The 25,662-nt window shown below is 38.0% G+C and overlaps 1 protein-coding gene across 4 annotated transcripts in view; it reads right to left on the reverse strand.

Annotated features, from left to right (window-relative positions):
• Positions 1 to 22,390, reverse strand: part of LOC135202284 (putative sodium-dependent multivitamin transporter) — an 89,985-nt gene extending 67,595 nt beyond the window's left edge. Inside the window, exons 1-6 of one of the 4 annotated variants that reach the window (XM_064231590.1) lie at positions 22,219 to 22,372; positions 14,080 to 14,154; positions 13,748 to 13,967; positions 12,907 to 13,128; positions 5,855 to 5,978; positions 1,355 to 1,568 (exon numbers count right to left, since the gene is read on the reverse strand). In XM_064231590.1, the coding sequence (XP_064087660.1) occupies positions 1,355 to 1,568; positions 5,855 to 5,978; positions 12,907 to 13,128; positions 13,748 to 13,870 (683 nt within the window). In that variant the 5' untranslated portion in view covers positions 13,871 to 13,967; positions 14,080 to 14,154; positions 22,219 to 22,372. Of the gene's footprint in view, positions 1 to 1,354; positions 1,569 to 5,854; positions 5,979 to 12,906; positions 13,129 to 13,747; positions 13,968 to 14,079; positions 14,155 to 22,218 lie in introns of all 4 variants that reach the window. The other 3 variants (XM_064231592.1, XM_064231591.1, XM_064231589.1) reach the window with 3 other exon arrangements.
• Between the last annotated feature and the right edge of the window lie 3,272 nt (positions 22,391 to 25,662).

Consider the following 25,662-nt stretch of genomic DNA (forward strand, 5'->3'; position numbering starts at 1 on the left):
GAATTCCAAAAAGCTGTAATTTAATCAGTCTAACTTTAATCATTATTAAAGACAAATCCTTCAGACAAATCAGCTCAGTGGTCAGGTTGAAGTATTTAATTACAATAATCTGATGAAATACAAATGTAGAACAGAATAGGATATAGAATTTAGGCCAAAGGCCAAGCACTGGGACCTATTAGGTCATTCAATGTTGAAAGGGAAATTGACAGTAAGGACTGAAAGGAGTAAAAGAATGAAAACCTTGCAGTTGCATTGTGAAACAATTGTTAGGTGAGGGTAAAAAGTACGACAGAAGAAAGAGAATATGAATGGAGGTATAGTCAAAGGAATGAAATGGACTGCAGCTAGTGGCCAAAGGGATGCTGCAAAGACCCTTAAGTAATGCCTACAATGCACCACCTGAGGTGCACTGACAGCACTAACCCCCTACGGGGGAATATAAGTGTAAACCAAATCATAGAGTACAGGTGGATAGATGCTGTTATTGCCTTAAATAACACACTCAAAATTACTTCAATTGTCTTATATAATACACTCAAAAATACTTCAGTGTGTCTTACTTAATAAAATTATTTTAGTTACACTGTTGACTGCCTCTCAAATTTAAAGCATACCCAATGTGACATTGCATAATGATATGCAAAGCAATGGATCATATCAGTTTTAAAATTTTATTCTTTATGTGCTACAGCTGCTGACATTGTTCACTTTGCAGCAAAGGTGCATTGGTGCAGATGACTAGAATAACATTATCTTTTGACAAAAGCAAAACCCCACTAATTCAACATGTTTTTTCACTTATTGTGAAGGCTTGCACAATACAGTACATCTTCCTCAATATGAGTCTCCACGGAAATAATGATGATATGCTTGTAAAAAGATCACGCTTTTAAGAGTAGTTCAATACATCCATTAAATCCATATAAAGAAAAATGTTGGGTTACACTTTTCTCTTTCTTATTAATTTATTTTCAAAAAGCAGACATCACTATGTATTAGTACACTTGAAACACACTTTCAGCAATCAAACACTGAATAAAATCTTTGGTATAAACCATTTACATAAATTTTCACTACAGTAGAGAAATGCCTTCTTGAGTCAGATGGCACTTAAGTACAAATAAATGTCAACATTTAGTTACAATTGAAAAATACAGCAAAATTCTCTGTGATTATTTACATGCATTAAGGCACTTCTTATTTCTCATAGCAAGACTTTCATTGTATCAGAGAAAGTTAGTACTGGGAGAACTCTCACAAAATTAATTTCTGAGGGTAATGTGAGGTTACTTTTTAAAGAGCTAAGATTACACATAGATTCTATTAACAGTTTGTGCATATCAAAACTTACTTTAGAAATTCCAGTCGTTCTCCGTTTTCAGCAGCAGCAAACACACCTTGGATTCCATAGTCCAACAGGCCACGGGTTATAACGGCAAAAACAGCAGCAAACATGAGGAGCGACTGAAACACATCAGTGACAAGCACAGCTTTCATGCCACCCAATGATGAATAGAAGGTGCAAACCACACCAACGGAGGCAATCGACCAGTTTAACGATATACCTGTTGAGTACATTATTTACCACAATAACAAAAAATAAACCACATCAAAATACTGTACTAAGGTAATACATCATCTACAAATACTTGCTATGTATTGTGCTAAAACTTCATTTTCTTCTTGTTACTTTGCTATTTTCAATCAGAATTTCTTCAGAATTTCAACAATACTATGATTAATGATAAGCTACTTCATTCAGAACCTCAATACTCCATAGACAATGATGGGCAATGAACAAAATTGATAATATGAAGGCCATACTGAATATGATAACAAAAGGGTCATACTGAATGTAATGCCTACTTGCCATATTTCTAAAACTATTATTTGAAAGGAGCAAGATGCAGAGAAGCAAAAATATGTCACTGAGTTCTTAATGACATCAGAGATGGTTAAAAAATGTGTATGTCAATTGAAATACACATAGACAAGTGAAAGGTTTAATGGGACAAAGCTTCAGTATATCCATGACAAACTGCATAATGGAAGGCCAAGAGCAGTATGTAGTCCCTGAGGAAAACCAAAACTAGATAAATTGTTTTCCTGAATTAAAATAAGGATGTTTGCATGATTTCCTGAATCCTGGAACTTGGAAGGCCAAGAGCAGTACGTAGTCCCTGAGGAAAACCTAAACTAGATAAATTGTCATCCTGAGATAAAAAGGATGCTTTGCATGATTTCCTTTAATCCTGGGACAAACATTAACAGCAGCATGACATGCACCAGTCTGAGAATTTCTGAAGGTCATCAACAATACAACAGGAACATCCTTAAACAACAGTAATGCAAATCAAACGTAGGAATGGTCACTGACATCAAGTCTATGTAACAACCTTGATCTGGTGCACTAGACTTCATTTGGTAAGTTGGTTGAAGGAAAGTCTTATGAGGGTAAATTTTAGATAATACAAGAGAAGTGGAAGACACTACCAGACACTGGGCCCCAAAAGCAGCTGTAAGTTGGCAGGTGAAGAATTTGAATAGTACACCATGTGTTATACATGAAAATTAGTACTATAGCTGTGTGTGCCTCATACAGTTAATAAGTTATAAAAAAAAAATATTTGCTCATAAGTAATTCAAGAATAAGAGCAATTAAAATAACTCAGCATATTCCAGCTAATACCAACCAGCCTTTGCAAGAATAACATCCCTCTAGGCCAAAGAATGATTTGGAGTATGTATACAAATCAGGCAACAAAATTTGTGCACAATAATTTGTTAAAAAGGCTGGATGCAATTACAGGTACATACACTTACTTGCCATTTAAGTGGCATGAAACAGATACAATAAAGGTTATATATCTCATATATTCAAGTTCAGCCCTGATTTGGGAGGGGGGTTGGGAAAGAGGTAACATGTCAAAATAATGGAAAACAACAAATATTAAATGTCTAATCCATAGTTTTTGAGATCGCTGAGATGAATAGTCACACTCCCAATGGACTTAAAGTTCAAGTTCAGACCTGATAAGAAGGGAAGGGGGCTATTATGTAATAGTAACCAAAAATGACAAATATTAGTGTCTAATCCATTGTTTTCAAGGTCGTGGAGATGAATAGTGATACTCCCAATACCCTTCAAGTTCATGTTCAGCCCTGATAAGAAGGGGGGTGAGAAGGGGGTGACCTGTAAAAAATAACCAAAAACTACAGAAATTAGTGACTAATCCATAGTTTTCGAGGTCACTGAAATTAATAATGACACTCCCGATACCCTTCAAGTCCAAGTTCAGACCCGATACAAATGGGGGGTGAGAAGTGGTGAAATATAAAATGTTAAAAATGCTAGGCAATATAATTGAAGCAACCACCTTAACAGGAGAGAGAGAGAGAGAGAGAGAGAGAGAGAGAGAGAGAGAGAGAGAGAGAGAGAGAGAGAGAGAGACGAGGATGGAGAGAGATAGAGAAGAAGGAGAGATTAAGGAGAGAGAGAGAGAGAGAGAGTTTATCGGTTGTCATTCACAGTTACATCGTGCAATGCCAGGTATGTTAGCTAGCATTCAAATGAAAAAAGAACACTTATGCATAAACTTCAAGATTATTGTAGATTCACATAAATTCTGGTGTCATTAATATCTACAGTGTTCTCTGTTTGAAAATTCACACATGTAGTAAGAATGCAACTTGAAGCATATACCTATATGGAATAACTCTTACAATTTACCAATAATACTTCAAGACATTAATGTAAACCATTTTAATGTTAGACTTTGATTTAAATATCTAAATCTTAAAACTAATATCAAATACAGTAACTGACTTTGCATACAAAGCAGCGGAATCCCTAAATTATAATAGCATTAAATTGAAACTATAATGCTATTACGCGCAGTCTAAATCTATAAAAAAAAAAATTCAGAATTTCCAAAGACTGCAAATGAGTTAATACTAAAGGATCTGACAGGATAAGTTCACAGCAGATTACAATACACTTGAATTAAGAATGAAAAAGTAATTGTACTATAAATAAACTACACTCTGGTGCAAAAAAATGTCTGCTAAAAGGATTAATAAAATTTAAAACAAATTCTACAGAGATTTTTTGAGCAAAAGTGTCCATTTAACTTCAATAAATTTCACTGACAGTTTCATAAAATTTTGGAGGCGCATTCATTTCAGTTTTCCCCGTTATCTTGATGACTAAACCTTTGGGAAACAAAACACAATAACATCAAAAGACTATAAGCTTCTACCAAGCATTGTTCAGGCAAAAACAAGTTCCTTTTTGGTTAAACTACAAAGATAAAAACAGAAAGGTCATGCCATCAAGTCTTGAACTCTCAGGAACTCAGTCACATTAAATCTACCTCACAAATTTAAAACTGATTGCCCACTGGATTCCATTAGCAAGCACTCAGACAACCTTAAAATATGCAGTCTCCTTATGGCATTCATAATTTAGTTCCCCCTGGACTGGAATTCTCATCTATGAGAGTTGTTGAACAAAAACTCATGATATGCTTAAATTACACTTTTGGTATGAATGATCAGCAGTTGAGACCCACCCTAGCCCCCAAAAAATGCATTACCACTGTCTCAAGATTAAATGAATACTGTCACTAGAAGTTTCAGCTAATGTTAAAAAAAAAAAAGTCTGAATGAACTTAATTAAACAAACTTTGCAAAATATTTAAGGATGCATACCATGTAATATAATAGCACATACTATCATGAAATCCTCAGGACTCCAGAATGCAAATCAAGTAAAGGCTTTGTAATTCCTAAAATCATTAAAAGTAGTAATTGTAATAAGGAAGGATATGGCTACTGGCTAGTCAACTTTGAAGGGTCCAACTGTGGAGGATACAGATTTTTTAATTTTTTGAGATACTGAACTATAGAAGCCTATAATGATAGGTATCCCTTTTGGCAGAGAGAGCACATACATATCTATAATGGATGTATAAGGCCTATACAACATATCACGAAGAGGTGTAGCCCAAGAATACCAGAATAGTATCATATTCACAAGAAGTTGCTAAGAGAAGTGGAAAATGCACTGGCATGTGTAAGAAGGCAAAAGGAGTAGTCAGGTCACAATATCAGTTGATATGGGAATAGTGTGGTTAAGAACAGTAACAGGGCCCATAAGTATAAGAGAAAATGCAAAGGTTAAGACTTGGAGAAGTGGGAATTCAGTTGCTAAATGCAAATGACACAGTGGAGAGAACTCACCAAATACCTAAAGCCATAAAGGGAAAGGTTGATCTCATTACATAAATTATTCTGCTCACATATACAAATGCTTACATTAGACAAGAAATAAGCTTAGAATTAGATGTGTTTGTATTGAGCACATCAAAAGTATATAAACATAACAATTCCTAGGTTATCCAGATAATGAATATCATCATAAAGCAGAAAAATAAAAGTAAAAAATTAATCATACTGAAGCTAGAAAATACTCCACATCATAAAATACATAAATTAAAACCTTTAAATCACTGAACCAAACACCATCATTTCAAAAGACCACACCATAAAAAAAGAACAAACAAAAAACAAATAAACAAACAAACAGTGAAAAGCTGTGGTTCCAAATGCAGTTAAACCCAGTCTGGAATACTTGAGTAAATCATCACTGCTTGGCTTATAGCCGAACACTCATACCAGAAATAATGACCAAAACACTGCAGAACAATTGTAAATCAATCATTACGTGTGAAGGATTATTCAAAAGACTACCTAGTGAATACTCAGCATTGCATTTAACAGAATACTTAAGTACTGTAGTCAGCGATCTGCATCATGATGAACTGTGTAATATGGGAATGTAAGTGCTAACCTGTTACGGCTGAGAGAGCCAATGCTGGAGCATAAAGGACAATGCCCATGTACAAAGCCATCTGAAGAGAGAAGGCTAAAGATGCGCAAGTTCGTGTTAATAAGCCGAATCTTCGTTCGAGGTACTGCAAAAGAATATACACTCAAAGAGAAATTCACATGAAAATAATATAGTGCAATAGAGAGATTATGTGCGACTTTTAAGTGTACCATATAATGTAATTACATAGTACTGTACAAAACAAGCAGTTCTTCAGAAATGAATTTATGTACATTACTTAGGAAAAATAAATATGATGCTTTTATAATAAAACAAAGTTTTAATTATACTTACCCAGTAATTACACAGCTAGTTTCTGTTATTTGCAGCAGTATAGATTCAAAATTTGCGGTAGTGACACTGATAAGTGTGTAGGTGACACAGTCTCGCACCCCTTAGCGAGAAGGTTAGGAACAACACAGCCAATTAGCTCATTCCGTTTATGCTTATGTCCATCAGCGGGGAGGAGGAAGGGCTCTGATCATGTAATTACTGGGTAAGTATATTTAAAACTTTGTTTTATTATAAAAATATCATTTTTAATTATGCAACTTACCCAGTAATTACATAGCTGACTCCCACATTACAGGAGGTGGGATAAATGGAAATACTCTACTCTAAAACGTTAAGTCATGAAATGAATTAGAAATAGATAAGTTGCTAGCATTGAAACAATGCTTGTTGTTCCTTGTTAGTTAAGAGAGCTTGCAGTAGAGACTGCCTCTAGTTGGTGCTCAACTTAACCTGTAGTGGCGCGGCAGTAAAGCCGAGGGTCGCCTCTACTTAAGGGGGAGCCTTGTAGCAAGGATGATTCCAATTGCTCACAAGGGCTACAATATGCCCTTCCCTTGGGCACAGTACCATAACAAAAAACAACCAGATTATTATGTCACTCACTCAAGTAAAACCCACAACCCGTCCACTATGTGTCGGGTGCTCTGGGTACATTGTACCCTCTTGGCTCCCTAAACTTCGATCCTTCACTACCAGGTGAAGGTTCGGACAATAGGAGGGAATCCTATGCTTTCTTCCTCAATACCATGCCAGTAATTAAAATTTTCAAGATACTGCCTAAATTCGCAATTTTCCAATGAGAAATGATGATGATCACACTACCAGTAGGTCAAATGCAAAATGGTCGTATGAGATATATAGCTCTTAAAAGCTAATGAGGTAGAGGTTGTACTTGATGTCATTAGCTTTGCTAACACATCTTGGGTTAAATCTGGTCTGGGCTTTTGGTTCTAGGAAACACCAGACCATCTAGCCAGAGTTCCACTCTTCTCCCTGCAATAAAGCACTTCCGACTCTGATAGAACAGGGTTTGCACTTAGACTGTAGTTGCCATCCATAGTTCCTATCAGAAGGAGCTAGTTCTGCTAAAATACAACACAGTGGGAAGATTTGCTTCTTGCAGCTTAATTAAACCGCCAGGACGCTGAATTTCCCTTGTATGAACTTGTTAGGATTCTGGTGTGGTTCCTGTCTGTCCATGGCAGAAGGGTTCTTGCTGCTTGCCAGAGAAAAAATGCCTTCCTCCCTGTTTCTTGATGTAAGGGAGGGCTGTCCGAGCAGACAGTTACTACTTTATTGCGGACCAGGTCCGCAAACTTCCAATAGCACCCGGTGGATAGCCGTCAATTCTTTCAATTGAAGTGCCACTGTCTCGTGGAATGTCCCCAATAATCTGTCTCCCCAACCTGGATTGGATGTATCTGAATAGAATACCAGGTTGGGGCTCAGAGGAAGAAGGGACTTCCCTTCTAATAGCCTGTCTTCCGATCTCCACCAAGACAGGTCCTCCTTTACTTCAGATGTTGCCTGGAACACAAATGAGTCTGGAAATTTTTCCTTTTCCAGCTATCTTTAGGAAGAGCTGGAGATTCCTCATGTGAAACTGTCAAGACGACACGAACTGTTCTATAGAGGCTAGGGTGCCCAGCAGGCTCCTCCATTCCTTTGCTGAGCAATCTTGAAGGGGTAGCAAATGGTCCACCTACTGAAGGCACGACTCCACACTCTGTGGGGATGGAAAAGCCTGAAAGCATCCGAGTCTATCCTCATCCCCAAAAAAGACAAAAGACAAACGGGAGACTAACTGTGACTTCCTCAAGTTTATCAGAAGTCCCAACTCCTGCCAATGATGGAATTTTCTACACATCCTCTGTGACAGGTAAAGAGATTTTTTATCCTGACTAGTTGCAACCATTAATAATGGGGGCTAAGCTGAGAATATTTAAACACTTGTGTGGCTGTTGAAAACCTGAAGCACGGAGCTGTAAATTGGCATTCTCTCTGAAGACGAAACGAAGAAACTTCTTTGAGCCTCGATGAATTGGGATATGGAACTGATTCTTTCCATTATGAATTTTTGTCTTTGGACAAAAACATTCAAAGTGCTCACCTCTAACAAGGGCCTCAAGCCCCCTGAGGCCTTGGGGGACTTACTAATAATCAGTTATAAGATCCGGGAGTTAGTAGGCTACTAATACTCTAAGGCATGGCCTTCTTCTGCAAGTGACGAAACTTACTCTTGACTGGGCAATAAATGTCTGAATTCTTAATTTCCAGAGTAGGCTAAAGCTATTGGAGAGCTGAATAAGGGTGGAACGCTCTCAAAAAGAATGTTGTAGCCTTCTCTCAACATTATACGATCCAAGGTTCTGCTCCTCTTGCTTCCCAGTTCATTCAAATTGGCGGAACCTTTCCCCTGCAGGTGCCCGGAGGACTGCCTCTTCACTTCTTAGCAGGGATTTGGAGGAGGATTTCCTAATGGTTCGAGGGTTGATACGTCCTCTTCCCCTGATCTAGGGAATGACCTAGAACTTTGCCATGAAAGAGCTGAGCGCATGTGGAAGGAGAAGGGTGTGAGCTAGTAGTGGTAACACGAGAATGCTAGGTTGAGTGAGAGAGAGATAAAGTCCGGGGTTCACTTCATCTGGAGATCAGAAGCTACCTGAATCACTGCATCCTCAGGAAAAAGGTGTTTACTATCCAGAGGATTTGGTGGTGAAAGAACATGAGTTCTCTTGTCTTCTTCAGAATGACCAACATAAAAAAAGAGAATTCCATGGAACTGTCTCGTTAAAGGTCCGTAAAAATCCTCATCCAGCACTGAACATTCCTTGATCTTGCGGCCCAAAGCTCCAACAGTCCAATCATGGAAGCCCACTACTACAACCACACGGAAGATAATTTTGATTAAATCGCCTAACTCCTGTCAAAAGATGTGACGGTGGGAAATTAAAGTTAACCTATCCCTGTTACCTCTTTCAGAAAGCCAAAGGTTAGCTTCCTTCAACGCCTAAAAAAACTAGATAAGCAACTTGGACGAATCTACTTGATTATCTCTAAAAAAAATTAGGACACTGGCGATGTTGGAGCTACTGGCAAGAGAAAGTCAGAGAAATTCACTAGAAAATATCGAAGAGGCGACTTGTAAGTCGTAGGAGGAGTTTCCTTATCTCTGTCTTCTTCCTCTTCTTCTGCCAAAAAAAAAACAGGGGACAAGGCTGTTTGTGGCTGGATAGAAGGAGCAGTATGCTTCATGAAGCCTTGGAGAACAAATCTGAAGAATTCGCTACAAAGTAGTAAAGTAGCGAATTGTAGGATGTCTGAGACGATTCCTTATCCTCTTCTTCTTCGGCCGATGAAAATGGAGACAAGTTTGCTTAAGGCTGAACAGGAGTTACAAAAGACTTCCTAAAACCAAAAATACTGACCAACTTATTTTGAATGGTTGCAGTCGAAGGATCTGAGACAGTCATAACTTGACACTGTCAGTAAGACAGAAGATGTAAGCGTTGTCCATGCCTGAGAAAAACTTCCTACTGATCCAGCTACGCCAGGCGCCGATGGACGCTCAGGCACTTATGGATGCTTGGGCGCCAATGGACACTCAGGAGCCAATGGATGCTCGGGAGCTAATGGATGCTTGGGAGCCAATGAATGTTTTGGCGCCAGCAGTGGTACTTGAGACCAGTGAGCGCTCTTGAAGAAGAGGTAAAACATGCACCAGTAGGCACTACTGCGACAATGAGTGCTCAACCGCTTGTTGAAGTTGAGGCGCCTATGGGTGGTCTTCCACTCTTGCCCCAATGGAGGTTTTAATTACTTTAGATACAGAAGGCAGGACAGAGTCCCTTCCTGCTCAAGAAGGACGCACAGTCACCAAGAGAGGCTCAATTGCCGTACACTTTTTAAGAGCTAGACTCTAACACACAGGAACTATCTGGAATAGGGAGCATAGGAGGAAAGAGGTCTGACACCAACAGACAATCAGAACTTTCCCTGCATGCAACCTTATCTGATGGACGCCCAAAGGACAACTTCCTCGAATCTAGGAAAAGGGTATCCTTTCACTACACTGACCCTCTAAGCCATTGTCATTGTGTGAAAAGCATTCTGGACTGTCCCAGAACCTGCAAGAAGGACGTTAGTCCTCTTGTAACACTCTGGTCTTCTTAGGAGGAACAGAAGGCAACATATTATGAGTCCTCTTTTACAGTGGACAAGACTCTGCAATATAGCGCCACTGGCTCAACCCACTTGTGGAAAGACAAAACACTTCCTTATAGATGCCTTTTCAATGGCACTATGTCACGACCTGGGATTTAACAACAGGACTGCCTGAGGGGGCAACTGTACGTGGGCAAATCCCATTGACCTCCCTTGGGCTACCAGTATGCCTCCTCCCAGGTGCTGGGGAGTTTGACAGGGACCTTTGCCTAGGAGAATCAGGGGACGAACAGCACCTCCTCCACTGCACAACACTTTACTATCACAGGGTTAACATTGCTAATCTCAACACCACTGACAATGGTATGGGAAGGAGGCAAGGGAGACAAGTAGAGGAGCATGTGGTACAAATTAAATTTTTACAATAAAAATGACATTCATAAAATAATAATTTTTCAATAACACCTATCCATCAACTACACAGCTATAAGTGTAACTTATAGCTGTGCAACCACTGGACAAGTTATATCAATAAAATTAAAGAGCTAGTAGCAGGAGAGAAAAAATAACTGGGATTGAGTGTTATCTGAAAACTACTTGAACACCTGTGTAGCTACAACACTGAGAGCTCGAAACCGTTGGATGCTTGGCGCCATGGATGCTACTTCGCGCTCGGCGCCGATGGACGCTATTGGGCGCTCGGCACCATGTTCACTACTAGGCACCACTGGGCGCTCGGCGCCACGGATCCGCCAGACGCTCGTGGGCGCTACTAGGCTCAACTGTACGCTGCCACAGATCCGCTGGACACTTGTGGGCGCTACTAGGTGTCCACTACTGGGCTCAGTAAACCATGAGATAAATGCATGACATAATCTTACGTCAAACATATGGCTAAAGATAAGATCAGCCCGAATAATTTGGCCCAGTTAAGCTAAAAGCTTTGAAGGCAAGCGTACACTTTTGTCAATCTAGCTACTTAACAGTTTTGATTTGATTCAAGCTAAGACCGCATGCTAAATCAACATTACTTTGCTCCCTTAATGGTTTTAAGTACAGCCCTCTATGGGGATGTTCTCTCTGTAGTGGGCTCTTGTACATATTCAAGTTGTTTCCAATAATATTATTACATCAACAATGAAAATATCAATAATAATAATTTTATTCTTGCTTTTAATAGGATTTCAATAGACCGCCCTCCGAAAATCCATAACCAATTCTCTCCTGCTACATTAAAATTTTACACTGAAGTTGAAAAGATTGATAAGCGTTTAAATATATTGCAAATTTGTTCAGTAGCGGACATGCTAACAAGCTAAAGTGGTGAAAACACCTTAAAACAATTATTAATCCTGCCAACACGTTTTTGCGGAAATAAAATTCAACACCAACATTGTTCTGATAACAAATGCAATGTTTACATTATTACGCTACTCTATCCGAAAGATAGCTAATGCAGGGTTTCCACTATTACGCAACTTCCTTATTAGTTAAGTGACATCTCACTTTGTTGCGTTACTCATTGTGAAAATGATTTAATCAAAAGATCGCTACTGAAACGTGTTATCGAACAATATCTGATTGCTAACAAGCGTAAACATTGGTCCACTACAACCAATGTTTACATATAGTTCGACACTCGTCAAATAGTAGTTGACTAATTAACTGCAAGTCGCTGTAAATGCGAACTAAAGATGTACAGTACTACTTCAGTGAAATGCAATAAAACAAGGAAAAAACTCATCCTGAAGCTTTCGGTTGATGTTATTCCACTCCTGGTTTGTATACTGAAATCTGGTAAATGACCGGCGAAAATTGAATAACTGCTGCTGACACCAGATGTTTACACCAGGAGTCGCAGAAACCGAATGAGCTAATTGGCTGTGTTGTTCCTAACCTTCTTGCTGGGGGGGGGGGGACTGTGTCACCTACACACTTATCGGTGTCGCTACCGCAAATTTTGAATCTATACTGATGCGAATAACAGAAACTATAGCTATGTAATTACTGGGTAAGTTGCATAATTAAAATTATTATATTTTCTCCTGTTGACATATGGCTAAAAGCCACTTAAAAGTAATTTATCAATAGTCTGACTCTCAGGCAAACAATCAGTATAATTAATGCACCCGCATATTTTATGTCAGCATCAGTCTTATCGTGAATCACTTATCCACATACTTTCTCTTTAATTTTCTCAGCCTCCTGCTTCATTTATTCACTTATTCTATTTCCCTTTCACCAAAGATCTCTTGGCTCCTTTCAGCAGCTCATTTTTTTACTCTGCCCTTGGCCTTTCTATTCCAGCACTAGCCCTTTTCTCTTTAGTAATTGTCTTGAAACCTACTTTATTATTATATAGTATATATCTATATTTAGGTATTGCAATCCCTTGCATTCCTAACCTATAATATTAGCAATAAGATCTGACACTCAGGCAAATACAAAATATAAATAAGGTAATCTGAAGATATGTACAAAAATCATTTGTGTTCATTTAAACACAAGTCTTCTGTCTCAGCAAATAAAAATGTCATACATGGCTAGTTGCTTACCTCATAAACACTTGTGTTTTGCAATCTGAAGAATACTGGAAGATATACATAGCAAGCCAATGGGGTTGCTATCACGTAGGATATATTAATGACAACAAACTGAGTACCAAACACATAGTTTTCCGTCGCAACTCCCAATATGGTGATGGCAGACATAAAAGATGCCATAAGAGAAAATGCCACTGGCAATACTGGCATACTTTGGTCAGCTAACATATACTCCTGAGAAGAAAAGAAAAATTATAACAAATTAATTCTGCAGTAAACACTGCTGCAGGCAGATCTAAATTTAGTTTTCTTGTAACTTAAGCAATACATATCCTACAAACTGTCAATTTCAATTTTTCAGTTATACAAGCCAATGAAATATACAGACATAACATGAAGAGATATTTCTTAAACAGCTTCAATTCAATTTTTTCCAGTTATACAAGCCAATGAAAATATACGACATAACATGAAGAGATATTTCTTAAACAGTATTTATGTGATATACTAGCTTCTGGTATTTCATTCTTGGGTGAAACACTGGAACAGTCATTGAAGCTTGGTAACAAGAATGTTACATGTGGAAGCCAAAGGATGCAAGGGGAGTACCCACCACACTTGACTGGTTGTCCACCATTTCTTTTTTTCTCTTTCAGTAACATGGACAACTGATGGTTAGAAGTGGGTATGTATGCAGAAGACTTAGGGTTTGGATACATAAAAAAATGCTATCTACTTTTTAAAAATTATTATTTGTTAAGAAATAAACACTTAGTAATGAAACTATTTTTTCAAGCAATTCAACTAAAATATCTGTGGTATCGGAAAAAAAAAACACACAGATAAAACTTACCTTGTAGGTTTTTTGCCTTCCCCCTGTAAACCTGAAGTATATGCCAATAGCTGAAGACATTGCAAGAACCAGGGCAAAGATCACATAGTCAACAATCCCAAAATATGAATGAATTTTCTCCATTTTCAAAGAAATTCCGGCTGCAGTATATGGGAAAATTTAAATGGTGTGAAGGCTACTTAATAATTCCAACAAACTTCCTTCTGATGGCTGGTAAACTCTGAAAGATAATATATCTGTTAAACTAAAATTATAACCTAGCAATAGGATTAGGAAATATTTATGGACAGATTACACAAACAAAAAAAGTACAGTAATAGAAAAGCACTCACTGAGCTGCCTATCAGCTGGTTGCTTTGCCCAACACTCAGATATCCAATGGCAAACATAATGCAATCTGCAGGTACCTAGGGAGCAAAATTGTGTTTTGGTTGAACTGTTCTGAGATATCTAGTGTAGTAATACTAACAAACTAGAGAGGATATAAGCCAGGGAATTTGTTCAAAAGCAGAGGAAAAAATAATTAGTACTTTTAAGCAGTTCTACACAGAATAAAATACTGTATGCACAAAATATAGCCTGTCAAATAGCAGTTTCAAGAAGGGGAGAGCAAATTCCGTAAAAAAAACTAATTTTTGGCACCATGCACTATTTATATCTTTTTGGAAGTAGCAATCAGATGGACGGTCTGTATCTGATGGCAAAATCCTTCACATCTATCATCATTATTCAGTTCAGCCTCTCTTACATCCTCCACATAAACTAAATCTTTAAAAGCATCTCAGTTGTTATGTGTAAGGGTTTGCTATGCCATGTTCACAGGAGCATGATCTAAAGTTCAAAAATCCAAAATTACAATGTAAATATTCATCTGATTACTGCCACAACTGAAAACTGACTTGAAACTATACCTTAATGTTTGGAATATGGCATCCCCATGGCAGAACACAGTTATTGAATTACCATGACAAATTAGGGGCTAAGATTCCTTCAAATCAGGTCAGTGATGTCAGTATCAGTAGAACAGGGAGGTAATACTACAGGATGTCATGATGGTTTAAACTTCTGGAAATCTCAACCTTAATAAAGGTGAAATAATGAGGAAGACAATATTTGAAATATGGAAGGGTGTAGGGTGGGGCACCAAAACAAACGAGTAAAACACTTTGAGGTCAGTACAACATTTTTAATTAAGAAAAATTTAAACATGAGAATATGAGGCAACTGTATCCTTCTAACTTGCCTGAGTTGTACAGTAACTAAGAAAACATATTATAACACCTGGCCCATGCCCTTGTTGAAAGACGGATGGAGGTAGCCACACCTACCAAATACAAGTGTCAGATCAGAAGCAATGCTGAGTAACTCTCCTGAATCTGACCTGTCCAGAAACAATATGGTTATTCACAAAAGAAGATAATAAAATGAAAAGAGTACTAATCACCTTGTTATTCATCTGACTTTTACCAACATATATCTTATACAAGACGTTATTCTCTACCTACAAATCTCCAGCAGCTACACACCACATCAAGTAATTACAACAGGTGTACTTGAAAGTATTCAATGACTTGTGGGCACCATCCCTCAAGTAGAAAGACAAAAGGTGATGCACATGCTAGGTCAACCCCCGGCTGTGCATACACTGACACAAACCCAAGTCCTTCCTACCCAAAGGGAAGCAGTCAAGCTCTTGAAAGAAGTCTCCAAAGACCCAACAAAGCATGTAGTCCTGAGTGTGGACTCTTTCATTCAGGGTTCCAGGAAAACACAGACAGGGGAAGATTCAGGCTGTCCTCCTATCCCAAAAAGATCATGGAAGTGAACAAGAGTGACCTGGATTTAGAGACTCTGGCACCAGTGATAGGTCACCAGGAAACTTGTGAACCAATTTACCTACATCACCCATAATCACTTGCCTACATAAAACAATGATGGGACTGCCGCCACTCTCAACAGAAGTATCGTGGCTGTACGACAAATTTTTAGCTTCTCACTGAAGACTTCCTTCTAGGACTTCTTCCTATGTTTCTGCCCATCAAGATAAGAAGACAATAAGGGAGGTGAAGAGTAGGGACAAGAATACAGTGGACCCCCGTATTCGCGTTCTCTGGATTCACGGATTTCTTTCGGGAACGTTTCCCTGCATTACTCGCGGAAAATTCGCGCATTCGCAGTATTTTTCTATGAGAAATATCCACAAATTCCTGGTTTTTGTTATCAATTTCATCATAAAATGCACTTTTTGTGATAAAACTATTAAAAAAACCAAGTATGAAAATTTTTAGTGGTTTTTCTTAAGTTTTAACTAACAAAATAGGCTGTTTTTAGTGTTTTTATAGGGGTTCCAAACATTCGCGGATTCTAACTATTCGCGGGGGGGTCTGGTACGCATCCCCCGCAAATACGGGGGGACCACTGTAAGAAGACAAGGAAGAGAAGGAAAGGAAAAGCACAACAACAGTTTGACCTCCTAAAACCCTAAGCCTGAGTCTATATAACTTCTCCTGAACCCACCAGGGATAGATTCAAGGCAAGCATCTTAAAAGAGAATGAAACATGGGCTACCGCAGAATGAGAAGCAGAAATAGGAGCAGCAGTAGTGTCAGTAAGAGTGATCTCAGTCATGAGGCACCCACCAAGACTGACATAGGAGGAGAAAGTTTGGCGGCGGGGACGTTCCAAAATGATGCACAGGAAGGGGTCTCCTGGATATGTCTTGAAGTAGTCAATAAAGAAACAGGAAATGGGGATTATTGTTACCAACGTCATGGCAGCTGAAGCACTAGCTAGGGTTCTAGTGGATTGCTGTCTAGTCTGCACATGCCTCCTCACCTCTTCAAGGGATGAATAGGCAAACACCATCCCAACAATACAGACAGATATCAAGGCTGGTGAAGAGCAAGGAAGAGTGGAGTACTGCCCGTGGAAGAAATCAGCTATCCCTTCCTTGACATGCTACACCTGGACTTGTACCACTTCTACTGGACAGGAGACTATGAGAGATAGAATACAATTGACAGAGGTGTACACTCCTGTTTTCTGCAAAAGACAAAGTACAGATGAGAGTTAACAGGAAAAGATGTGAACCTTGCATACACATACTTGTTCACGCTCTAGGCATCTGTGCTAATCAATCATAAGCGGTGGAGAAGCACCAGGCACCATCATTCTCATACCAATCATAACCAAAATCATAAAACACAAGCCAAAGCAATCTATAATGATAGCTATTAGAAATAATAGTAGATAGGGTAGCGTAAAAACAGAGAGAGAGAGAGAGAGAGAGAGAGAGAGAGAGGAGAGAGAGAGAGAGAGAGAGAGAGAAAGAGAGAGAGAGAGAGAACAATCAAAGTACAGTGAAAATAATGAGAAAGAGAAGGAGAGAAAATAGTCATAGTATAGTCAGTGAAAATAACGAGAGAGAGAGAGAGAGAGAGAGAGAGAGAGAGAGAGAGAGAGAGAGAGAGAGAGAGAGAGAGAGAGAGAGAGAGAGAGAGAGAGAGAGAGAATTGAGCTTTGGTGTGTGAGTCAGAATTCGATCAACAAGCCTAGACATAACAAAACCTTAGTCACAGGACGTTGGACCATAACACCATTGAAATTAAAATCTTAAGACTGTCATAAAATCTTTGACCTGTGACCTCGCACCAAACTTACTCAGCTTCATTCGATAATGGAGCTGAGCTCTGCCTCCGGGAAGAGATATTAACATGTTAAATTACTGACTCTGCCTGGAAAAGGAGGAATTAACATGTTAACCCCACCTAAAAGGGGATGGGGACAAGATAAGGAAAGACTGCTCCACGAATCAAGAATCCAGTTGAGCGGAGAACCAGATCCTGCACCGCCTAAGGAGGTGGTGCCAAATTCGAACCAAGGGTGGCTCAATTTCAGAATGACAGAAGAAGCCAGAGAGGACTGGCAGCTGTCATTGAGTACAGAAGCAGAAATATTGCCAGGGTCCAACAATAGATTTATAAGTTTTTGTAGTTGTACTTGTAACTCTAATTCTTTGCACAGTAAAGAAAGAAACTCTGCCATTCATCTCATTCAAACTTCTCCTGAGAGATTAAGACTACAAAGATTACTAATCCAGAACTAACATTATGAAGAAGCATAAAGTTAAACATAGAACCAGACAGTAGAACTATTTATCAAGAAGAAGCAGGTAAGCGATCATATAACTCAAAACACCCTACCTTACAAAAACGCACCACACAATCAACCAGTCATACAAAGAAATACTTGGTCTAGCTTTAACAATGCCAGCCATGTTGGGTGCAGTGCAAGATGTCTGTTCATTACAGTAGTTAAACAAAATGCGACACTCTTAGTGGTAAGTTCCCCAGCATCTCATTCAATAACCTAACTACAATGACTGGACCACCTTTTGACAAAGGTAATCCATATAAAAGATGAAGGTTTGTATTCCTATAGGAACAAGTGTGATGTATATCTTTAAAAATTTATATAGCACTGAAGAATTTCAATTTCCCAAGTGAATCTTGCCACATTTATCACTGAGAGAGAGCAACCCCTAAGGTCCCTAATGTCCCAAATTAATCTCTCCCTCAAAAGTTCTTTATATGGCAAATCAAAAAATAAACCATACTAAAATACAGTAAACAATGAATTGCACAGAGTATTTTTTAGTTAACAGCTAGAGCTGAATAATAAAATGTTAATACATCCTATCTAGAGGTTTACAGTAGAGGTCTGTGATTCAAACACAAAGTTGACAATGCAAGGCATGTGAACACAAGGAAAATCCATGTAGCTAAATTATTATTCCTAGAAAGGCAGATAAACTTTCAAAAATATATGGCAGAAGTATACCACATTAGATAAATCATGCAATACTTAGGGGTTTTCCACATTTGTGTTCACTTATTTTGATCCAGATTAGATGATAGCCCATAGATCGTTGACAAAAATCAATAACAGAAATGCCAAAAAAACCACCAAAGAGAACTTTCCAATGTCTTCCTACATCCCTACCGCAATAATGAGAAGACAGCAAATTTTTTATTGTTTTCCCTTCAAATTTTTTTATTTCTATTTCTACTACTGAATACCAAGATCTATGAACTCTTGAATTTACCTCTGAATTTGTCAAAAAATTATAAATGAGGCCATACAAAAGTGGTAACTGCTTGAACCTGGTATTGTCCAATTCTTTTGGTGTAATGACTGACGCTGTTAGTAATCTAATTTGGCATTGTTATCATGCCTCAGTTTCTTTGGCAATCAAAACTGATATCTTGCTCTTTTACTATTGCAAAATGGAAGATCTAATGCATTTGTCTGCATATATATGCCTATAGTCTTTTATAGTTAATTTGGCAGTTGAGACCTGGTAACAGGAGAGTTAGCTATTGAAAGGAAAGTTGCTTTATTGTGGTTGTTAGTCCAAATCACATAATAAATAAAAACTATTTCCATGTGATAAATACAATTTGATATAGGCGTTACTAGTGAAAGTAGGCTTCACGGTCCATTTCATAGGGGAAACAACCGAGTGGCCTAGCTGATCCAGTCTTGTCTGCTTGTTGATCCACCCTCCAAAACAGTACTTTTGCTTACTTTGAAAGGAGAGTAGAAGTCTTGAGGAGTTGCTCCCACCACCGTTAACTCATGACTGGTGCCCATCTCCAGTGTCAAGACGTGTTTAAGTACTTTTTCTGAGGGTGGATCAACAAGTGGGCAAGACTGGATCAGCTAGTCCACTCGGTTGTTTCCCCTAACTAACCAACATTTCAGGTCTAATTTAACCTTATTCATTATATGCTGCTACTCTTTAACGCCTTTTTGCTTCTATGCTGGTTTGAAGTGAACTGCCATAGCAGCAACCAGTGTATGTGGCTCCACCTTCTTATCATCTAGAGGAGTTTCCATGCTACCATGTAGTGTTGCCACGACAAAGGCTAGGCAAGAAATGAGAGCAATGACCTCGAGTTGACTGTCCGACTGACAGTTCTACTCTTTATGTGCGGATGCTCACCCGTCGAACGGTCGTGGGTGGACGGACAGGTAAACCTGCGCGGGAACACCCAGCCTAACTCTAGAAAAAACCATGCAAACACAGTGCTGCCCTAACGACAAGATAATCCATGTTGGAAGGCAGCTACTAATTAGGTCATCATAAACTGATGGGTTCAGACAACATGTTTACCACTCCCACCATGTTAAAACAGAAAGTAAAGGTAATCGTCCTATCCTATGAGCTAGAGCTCTACGACAGATGGGTCCAAGGACTTTGTGTGGGCAGTTTCCAAAATGCTTGAAACAAGAAGGAAAGGTAGGACTTATTTACTGGTGAAAAAGTGACTTAGTGTAACTTAAAATACATAGCAAAGCTTAAACTTTAAGTTGGGACTACCCTGAACCAGATATCCTAACTTTTGAAGTCCTGGTATAGATTAGGATATGTTTACATGTTCAAAAAAATACTAAATTTTTATTCCAGTTGTCTCAAGATAGGCTATTGCTGAATAAAAAAAATCCTAGGCCATACAGGATTCATAAATTGCCTATATGTTAAGCTAAATCTGTCAAGTAACCTTAAACTGATTTGTTTTAAAGCATGTAAACAAGATACTAAATGTAAAACAATAATCTCACCAAAAGGCTAACCATTAACTTAACTTTCTAGGTCTACGATTACATTATAAAAGATGCACAGGTTAATCCACATAGATTTTTAAGAATTCAAGGAGACTAGCCAACAGATTTGTTGACTAGTCGACATGGCAACTTGTCAACAGAATTTGAATAATGTAATAGTCTGAGTTGTTATTCACCTTCCATTCATTCTGAAGAATTTAAAACCTATTTTCTACATGAAATCCAATCATTTGGTACTCCTCAGTTACAATGGAGATTTGATGGCACTTTGAAATCGTGTAAAGAAAAAAGTTGTGGTACCTTGTACTAAAATCCCAGATTTGAATTCAGTTCACAATTATACACAGATGTAACAACAACAAAATAGATCTTTCTCTCTCTCTCTCTCTCTCTCTCTTGTGGTTTTACCTGCTTTCACGGTATTCATCTTCATGAAAGAAGTTGAAGTGATCCAAGCTTTCTGGCAAATATCTGCTATAATCTAGCATCACGAGATGTTTTAACTGCACATTTTTTCTTATGTTTAACAAACAACATATTTACCCGTCCTACACAGTATTTCCAATCCCTAATAAAAGGAAAAAGCATAGGCCCACAATACAGAGGACTGTGTTAAGTTAAAATGAGAACAGGTCAAAGTACATGGAGGTTCATTCTGTCTGGCTAGTTAGGTAGATCTAAGCCTGTATTCTGCGGCGAACTAGACTGTGGCAGTTGACATTTTCTATAGATACCAGATCCAGCACCCTAGGTTAGGTTGGGGCACTAGAGTCCTGGCTGGAATGTGGATTGTCATGCTGACCTTTTGAAGATGGGTTGCCAAAGTTATTCAGGCCTGTTCTCCAAATATAGTAGAAAATTACGGCTTGAATAAAACATCTATCATGGGTTTGAAACCAAAACCAAACCAGAAAAACCATACATAAGTTTCTTATTCAAGTTACAGCTGTAATGGGCTAATTACCCAAACCATTACTACCATTAGGTTACTACATCTTTCCTGGCTGGGGGAGGGAGAATTTTTGTTTTTTTTCTCATCCAACGCAACCTTGGTTAAAAAGTATACTAAAACCCAAATTAACCTAGCCTAACCCACCTTAAAGAACCTATATGGCAGAACATCATACCTCATCAAAAACCTGAACCCTCTGAACTTTCTTTATTGTAATCATACTTTAAATGAAACCACATGCAGTATAGGTATATTTTGTTAAAAGAGTGCTCTTAAAATGTCAACAAGTAATCCAATTAGTTTTTATAAAGGATTATTCTCTTGGTTTATTGGCATAATCATCCTACGTCTCGAGCGGGGGAATGAATCTTCGTCCATTAGTACTATTCAAATTAGGCTACAACGTAGGTCTAAAACAGAGGCCAGAGTTACCATTCTAACTTACTCTACAGTCTATGTACTTTTGGGTTTACTACTAAGATACAAATGCTGAGAAGTACGAAGAAAAATAGGCCTGGTTATGTCATTGCCAAGAAAGGCATGGCGGTTACGCAATATCAACTACCTAATATAGCAGACGTTAATCCTTTTCAGCTCAGTTAAGCCTATCTGTTGCTTTACCTACTCCAGCGGCAACAACTTAAATCCGACATGCATGAAAATAAAGTTCTATCTTTCCAAAAATATATTTTAAAAATGTGGCACACTGCACAATTCATAAATCATAATTACATCATTATATTACTTCGACTGGACTTGGGTGGGCCAGGTTAGGCCTACTACTAGTAGCTATACTAGCTACGTCCGAGACCCCCATCATTAGTAGCCAATGATAATTACCACCATAAAGCTGCTTTTAAAACGAAAACCATAAAACTCTGTGGGTTTATACCTAATATCCAGCCGTGTTTCAGTCATGAGTAGACATACCTCGATGGCAATCAATTGAAAAGGCAGATTTTTATCGATTTTCACAGGGCCCAGAGTATGGATTACCAACAGGAGACAGCGACCTTCTCAGCCAGCGGTCACCAGATGTACTGACGTCGTCTCGTCTCTCCTGTTGTAACAGAGAGAGAGAGAGAGAGAGAGAGAGAGAGAGAGAGAGAGCGTAGGCTACAGTTTTACAACCGTTTTGGGGGACGGTTAACATCATTTTACAAAACGTAGCGTGTCTCTTGTCTACCACACACACACACACAACACAGAGAGAGAGAGAGAATCATACACTACAGTTTTGAGAGAGAGAGAGAGAGAGAGAGAGAGAGAGAGAGAGAGAGAGATCATACACTACAGTTTTGAGTGAGAGAGAGAGAGAGTGAGAATCGTACTCTAGTTTTGCATCCCTTTCGGGAAAAGGTTTACATCATTTTACAAAACGTAGTGTCTCTTGTCTAACAGAGAGAGAGAGAGAGAGAGAGAGAGAGAGAGAGAGAGAGAGAGAGAGAGAGAGAGAGAGAGAGAGAATAATACAGTAGTTTTGCATCCCTTTCGGAAAAAGTTTTACATCATTTTACAAAACGTAGTATGTCTTTTGTCTAACAAAGAGAGAGAGAGAGAGAATAATACAGTACAGTTTTGCATCCCTTTCGGGGGATGGTTTACATCATTTTACAAAACGTAAAGTGTCTTTTGTCTAAGAGAGAGAGAGAGAAATAACAATACACTTCATCTTATACTGTAACAGACAAATGGTCATGTCTCTAACAAAATGTAAGTGCAATTCGCGCAAGTCTGCCAGAGTTCCTGAAATAGGTATGCTTGTGGGATATGCTATCTCAATATTGTCCGTCACCTCCAGGTCCTCTAGCTTGTCGTACCCAATGACCTTATATAGTCGTTCCTAAACTTTTCGCCAACAGATTTTCACTTCCTAGTTTTATTTTAAACAAGGAAAAACCTTTCGGGATTCACCCCTTTTTGTGAGCTTTACCTTGTCGTTAATTAATTAACGAGCTGCAGAAACAATGATTTTAGCACTCTTTAACACTTAAATTAACATTTTGTCTTCAAATTTGAGAGATCTCTAGCCTAGTTATAAGAAATAAAGTGAAATGTTGGGAACCAAGAAAGCAAGAAGCTAAAATAAAGTATTTTTAATTAATTACGCAATGGACAACCAACGGGTAGGTTCACATCTCTCAAGATAGTGCAGATAATCTCCATAGATAAGAGGATTACATTGGATTAATGAAACTTTGTACTACATCACCGCTCTACCACGTTCTGTTAAATATATACTTCAGATGATTAACAAAAGACGATTTTGAATAGTCTAAGCTATAGTTTCAAACGGAAAAACACTACAAACACATTCAAAAACTCAATGCTTTATACTCAAAACAATACAGAGGTTTGATATGAGCAGCCCAATTAAAAATGCAGTCTCACACAGGTAAATCTTCATACAATACAAGGGAGTCACATAAATGCAGTTTAACTTTGAAACAAAGAAAGTCTTTCCTCCAGGGCCTTGCAATACTACCTGTTCGAACATCTTGATCACCGAATTCTTCTGACGTTAGTCCTTTGTTACAGTCATAACACAGAACATGCTGAACAATACGAGGACCGGCAAATACTCCACCATTATATTTTCTTTATTATTTTACTTCCCTGTTTTATATGCGTGTAGTATCTGAACCTGTTATGTGTTATGGTTCCTCCCACGGTTTTTTTGCTCACCATTTCTTTCTTATGAATGATAAAATCGTAAACAGTATGTTCCATGAGAAATAAATAAATAATAATTTCTAAGACGCATTAAAATAATTTTAGGCTTAACAGCCTCGAGATAGATCTACAAGGTTGAGTAACATCATCCAGCACATTCCTTTCTTTCTGCTGACGTAGAATTCTTGAAGTTACTTACACAACGATTTTCTCCAGAAGAATAAGGTCGAGGAGGAGGGTAGAGTAGGGGAGATGAAGGATAAGAGAGAGAGAGAGAGAGAGAGGAGAGAGAGAGAGATACTGTAGTCTTTTTGTGTGTGCGCGTATCTATACACCCAAACACAAATACACACTATAATAATATATATATATATATCTATATATATATATATATATTATATATATATATATAACGGCTCAGACAGACAGAGAGAGAGAGAGAGTAATAATAATAATAATAATAAGTAATAATAATAATAATAATAATATGCTTTATTTCCAATATTTACATTGGCTATTCTGTATCTTACAAAGGATAAAATATATTGCAATGCATGAGTTACATTTCATACTACTCACAGTTTACACCAAAATAAACCTGATTTAACATCTTACACAAAATAGTATGTATAATTTTACTTACATGCGTAAATAGGAATCATTATGATTTAGAAAATTGCCCTTCTATTGTTACAATTCTGGAAATGCAGTATAAAGCCTTATCAACCTATCGGCAAAAAATGTTTCTTCAGAGCTGATTTGAAAGAATTGATATTAACAGTTATTTTTATAGCTGTTGGTAGCTTATTCCAAGCTAAAGGACCCTGTACAGTGTGAACGATCTTTTACCCAGCTCGGTATTTTGGTCCTTGGTATGTAAAGGTCGTTGCTATTTCTTGTTGTCCTGTCACTTCTAAATCCAACTAATGTCAGAGGAAAAAATCCATGTTGGTAACAAATTATTCAATATCTTATAAATTAACAGACATAAGTCATACTGTATTCTTTGTTCTATATTTAGCCATTCTAATTTCTTTAAAATTGGGGCTACATGATCGTATTTCTTTGCCTTCCCATCAGTCACTTTTGCCACAAAGTTTTGGAGTTTTTGTATTCAATGTTGTTGTTTAGACGTAGTGCCACATACCTTCAAACCGTAGTTTACTATGCTTAACGCAAGCGACTGAACAACCATTTTACGCATTTCATGATCAAATCTGTCTTTTATTCTGTTTATATAAATTAGTGTTCCATTCACATTCCTACTAACTTCATTTATATGAGCATCAAAACACATGTACTGATCAAAGTAAACTCCGAGGTTTTTTACATGGTCACTTTTTCTAATAGCATGGCCATTGAAATTTATAACCATATTATCAGGAATTTGAGAAATGTTATTGTCTTGAGCAAGGAAAATATACTGAGTTTTGATCGTTTACATTTAATCCATTAATTTGGAAATAATATTTAGCATTTTCTAAGATACTTTCCGCTCTTGAAATTAACATTTGTAATTCTTCAATGGTTCCGGTGATTAGGATCTGACTGTCATCTGCATACTGTATTAAGAGACAATCCTGTAATGAAGTAGACATATCATTGATATAGATTAAGAAAAGAATTGGTCCTAATATTGATCCTTGTGGAACCCCAAATTGCA

This window comes from Macrobrachium nipponense, chromosome 30 (genome assembly GCF_015104395.2).
Source record: "Macrobrachium nipponense isolate FS-2020 chromosome 30, ASM1510439v2, whole genome shotgun sequence".
NCBI lineage: Eukaryota > Metazoa > Arthropoda > Malacostraca > Decapoda > Palaemonidae > Macrobrachium > Macrobrachium nipponense.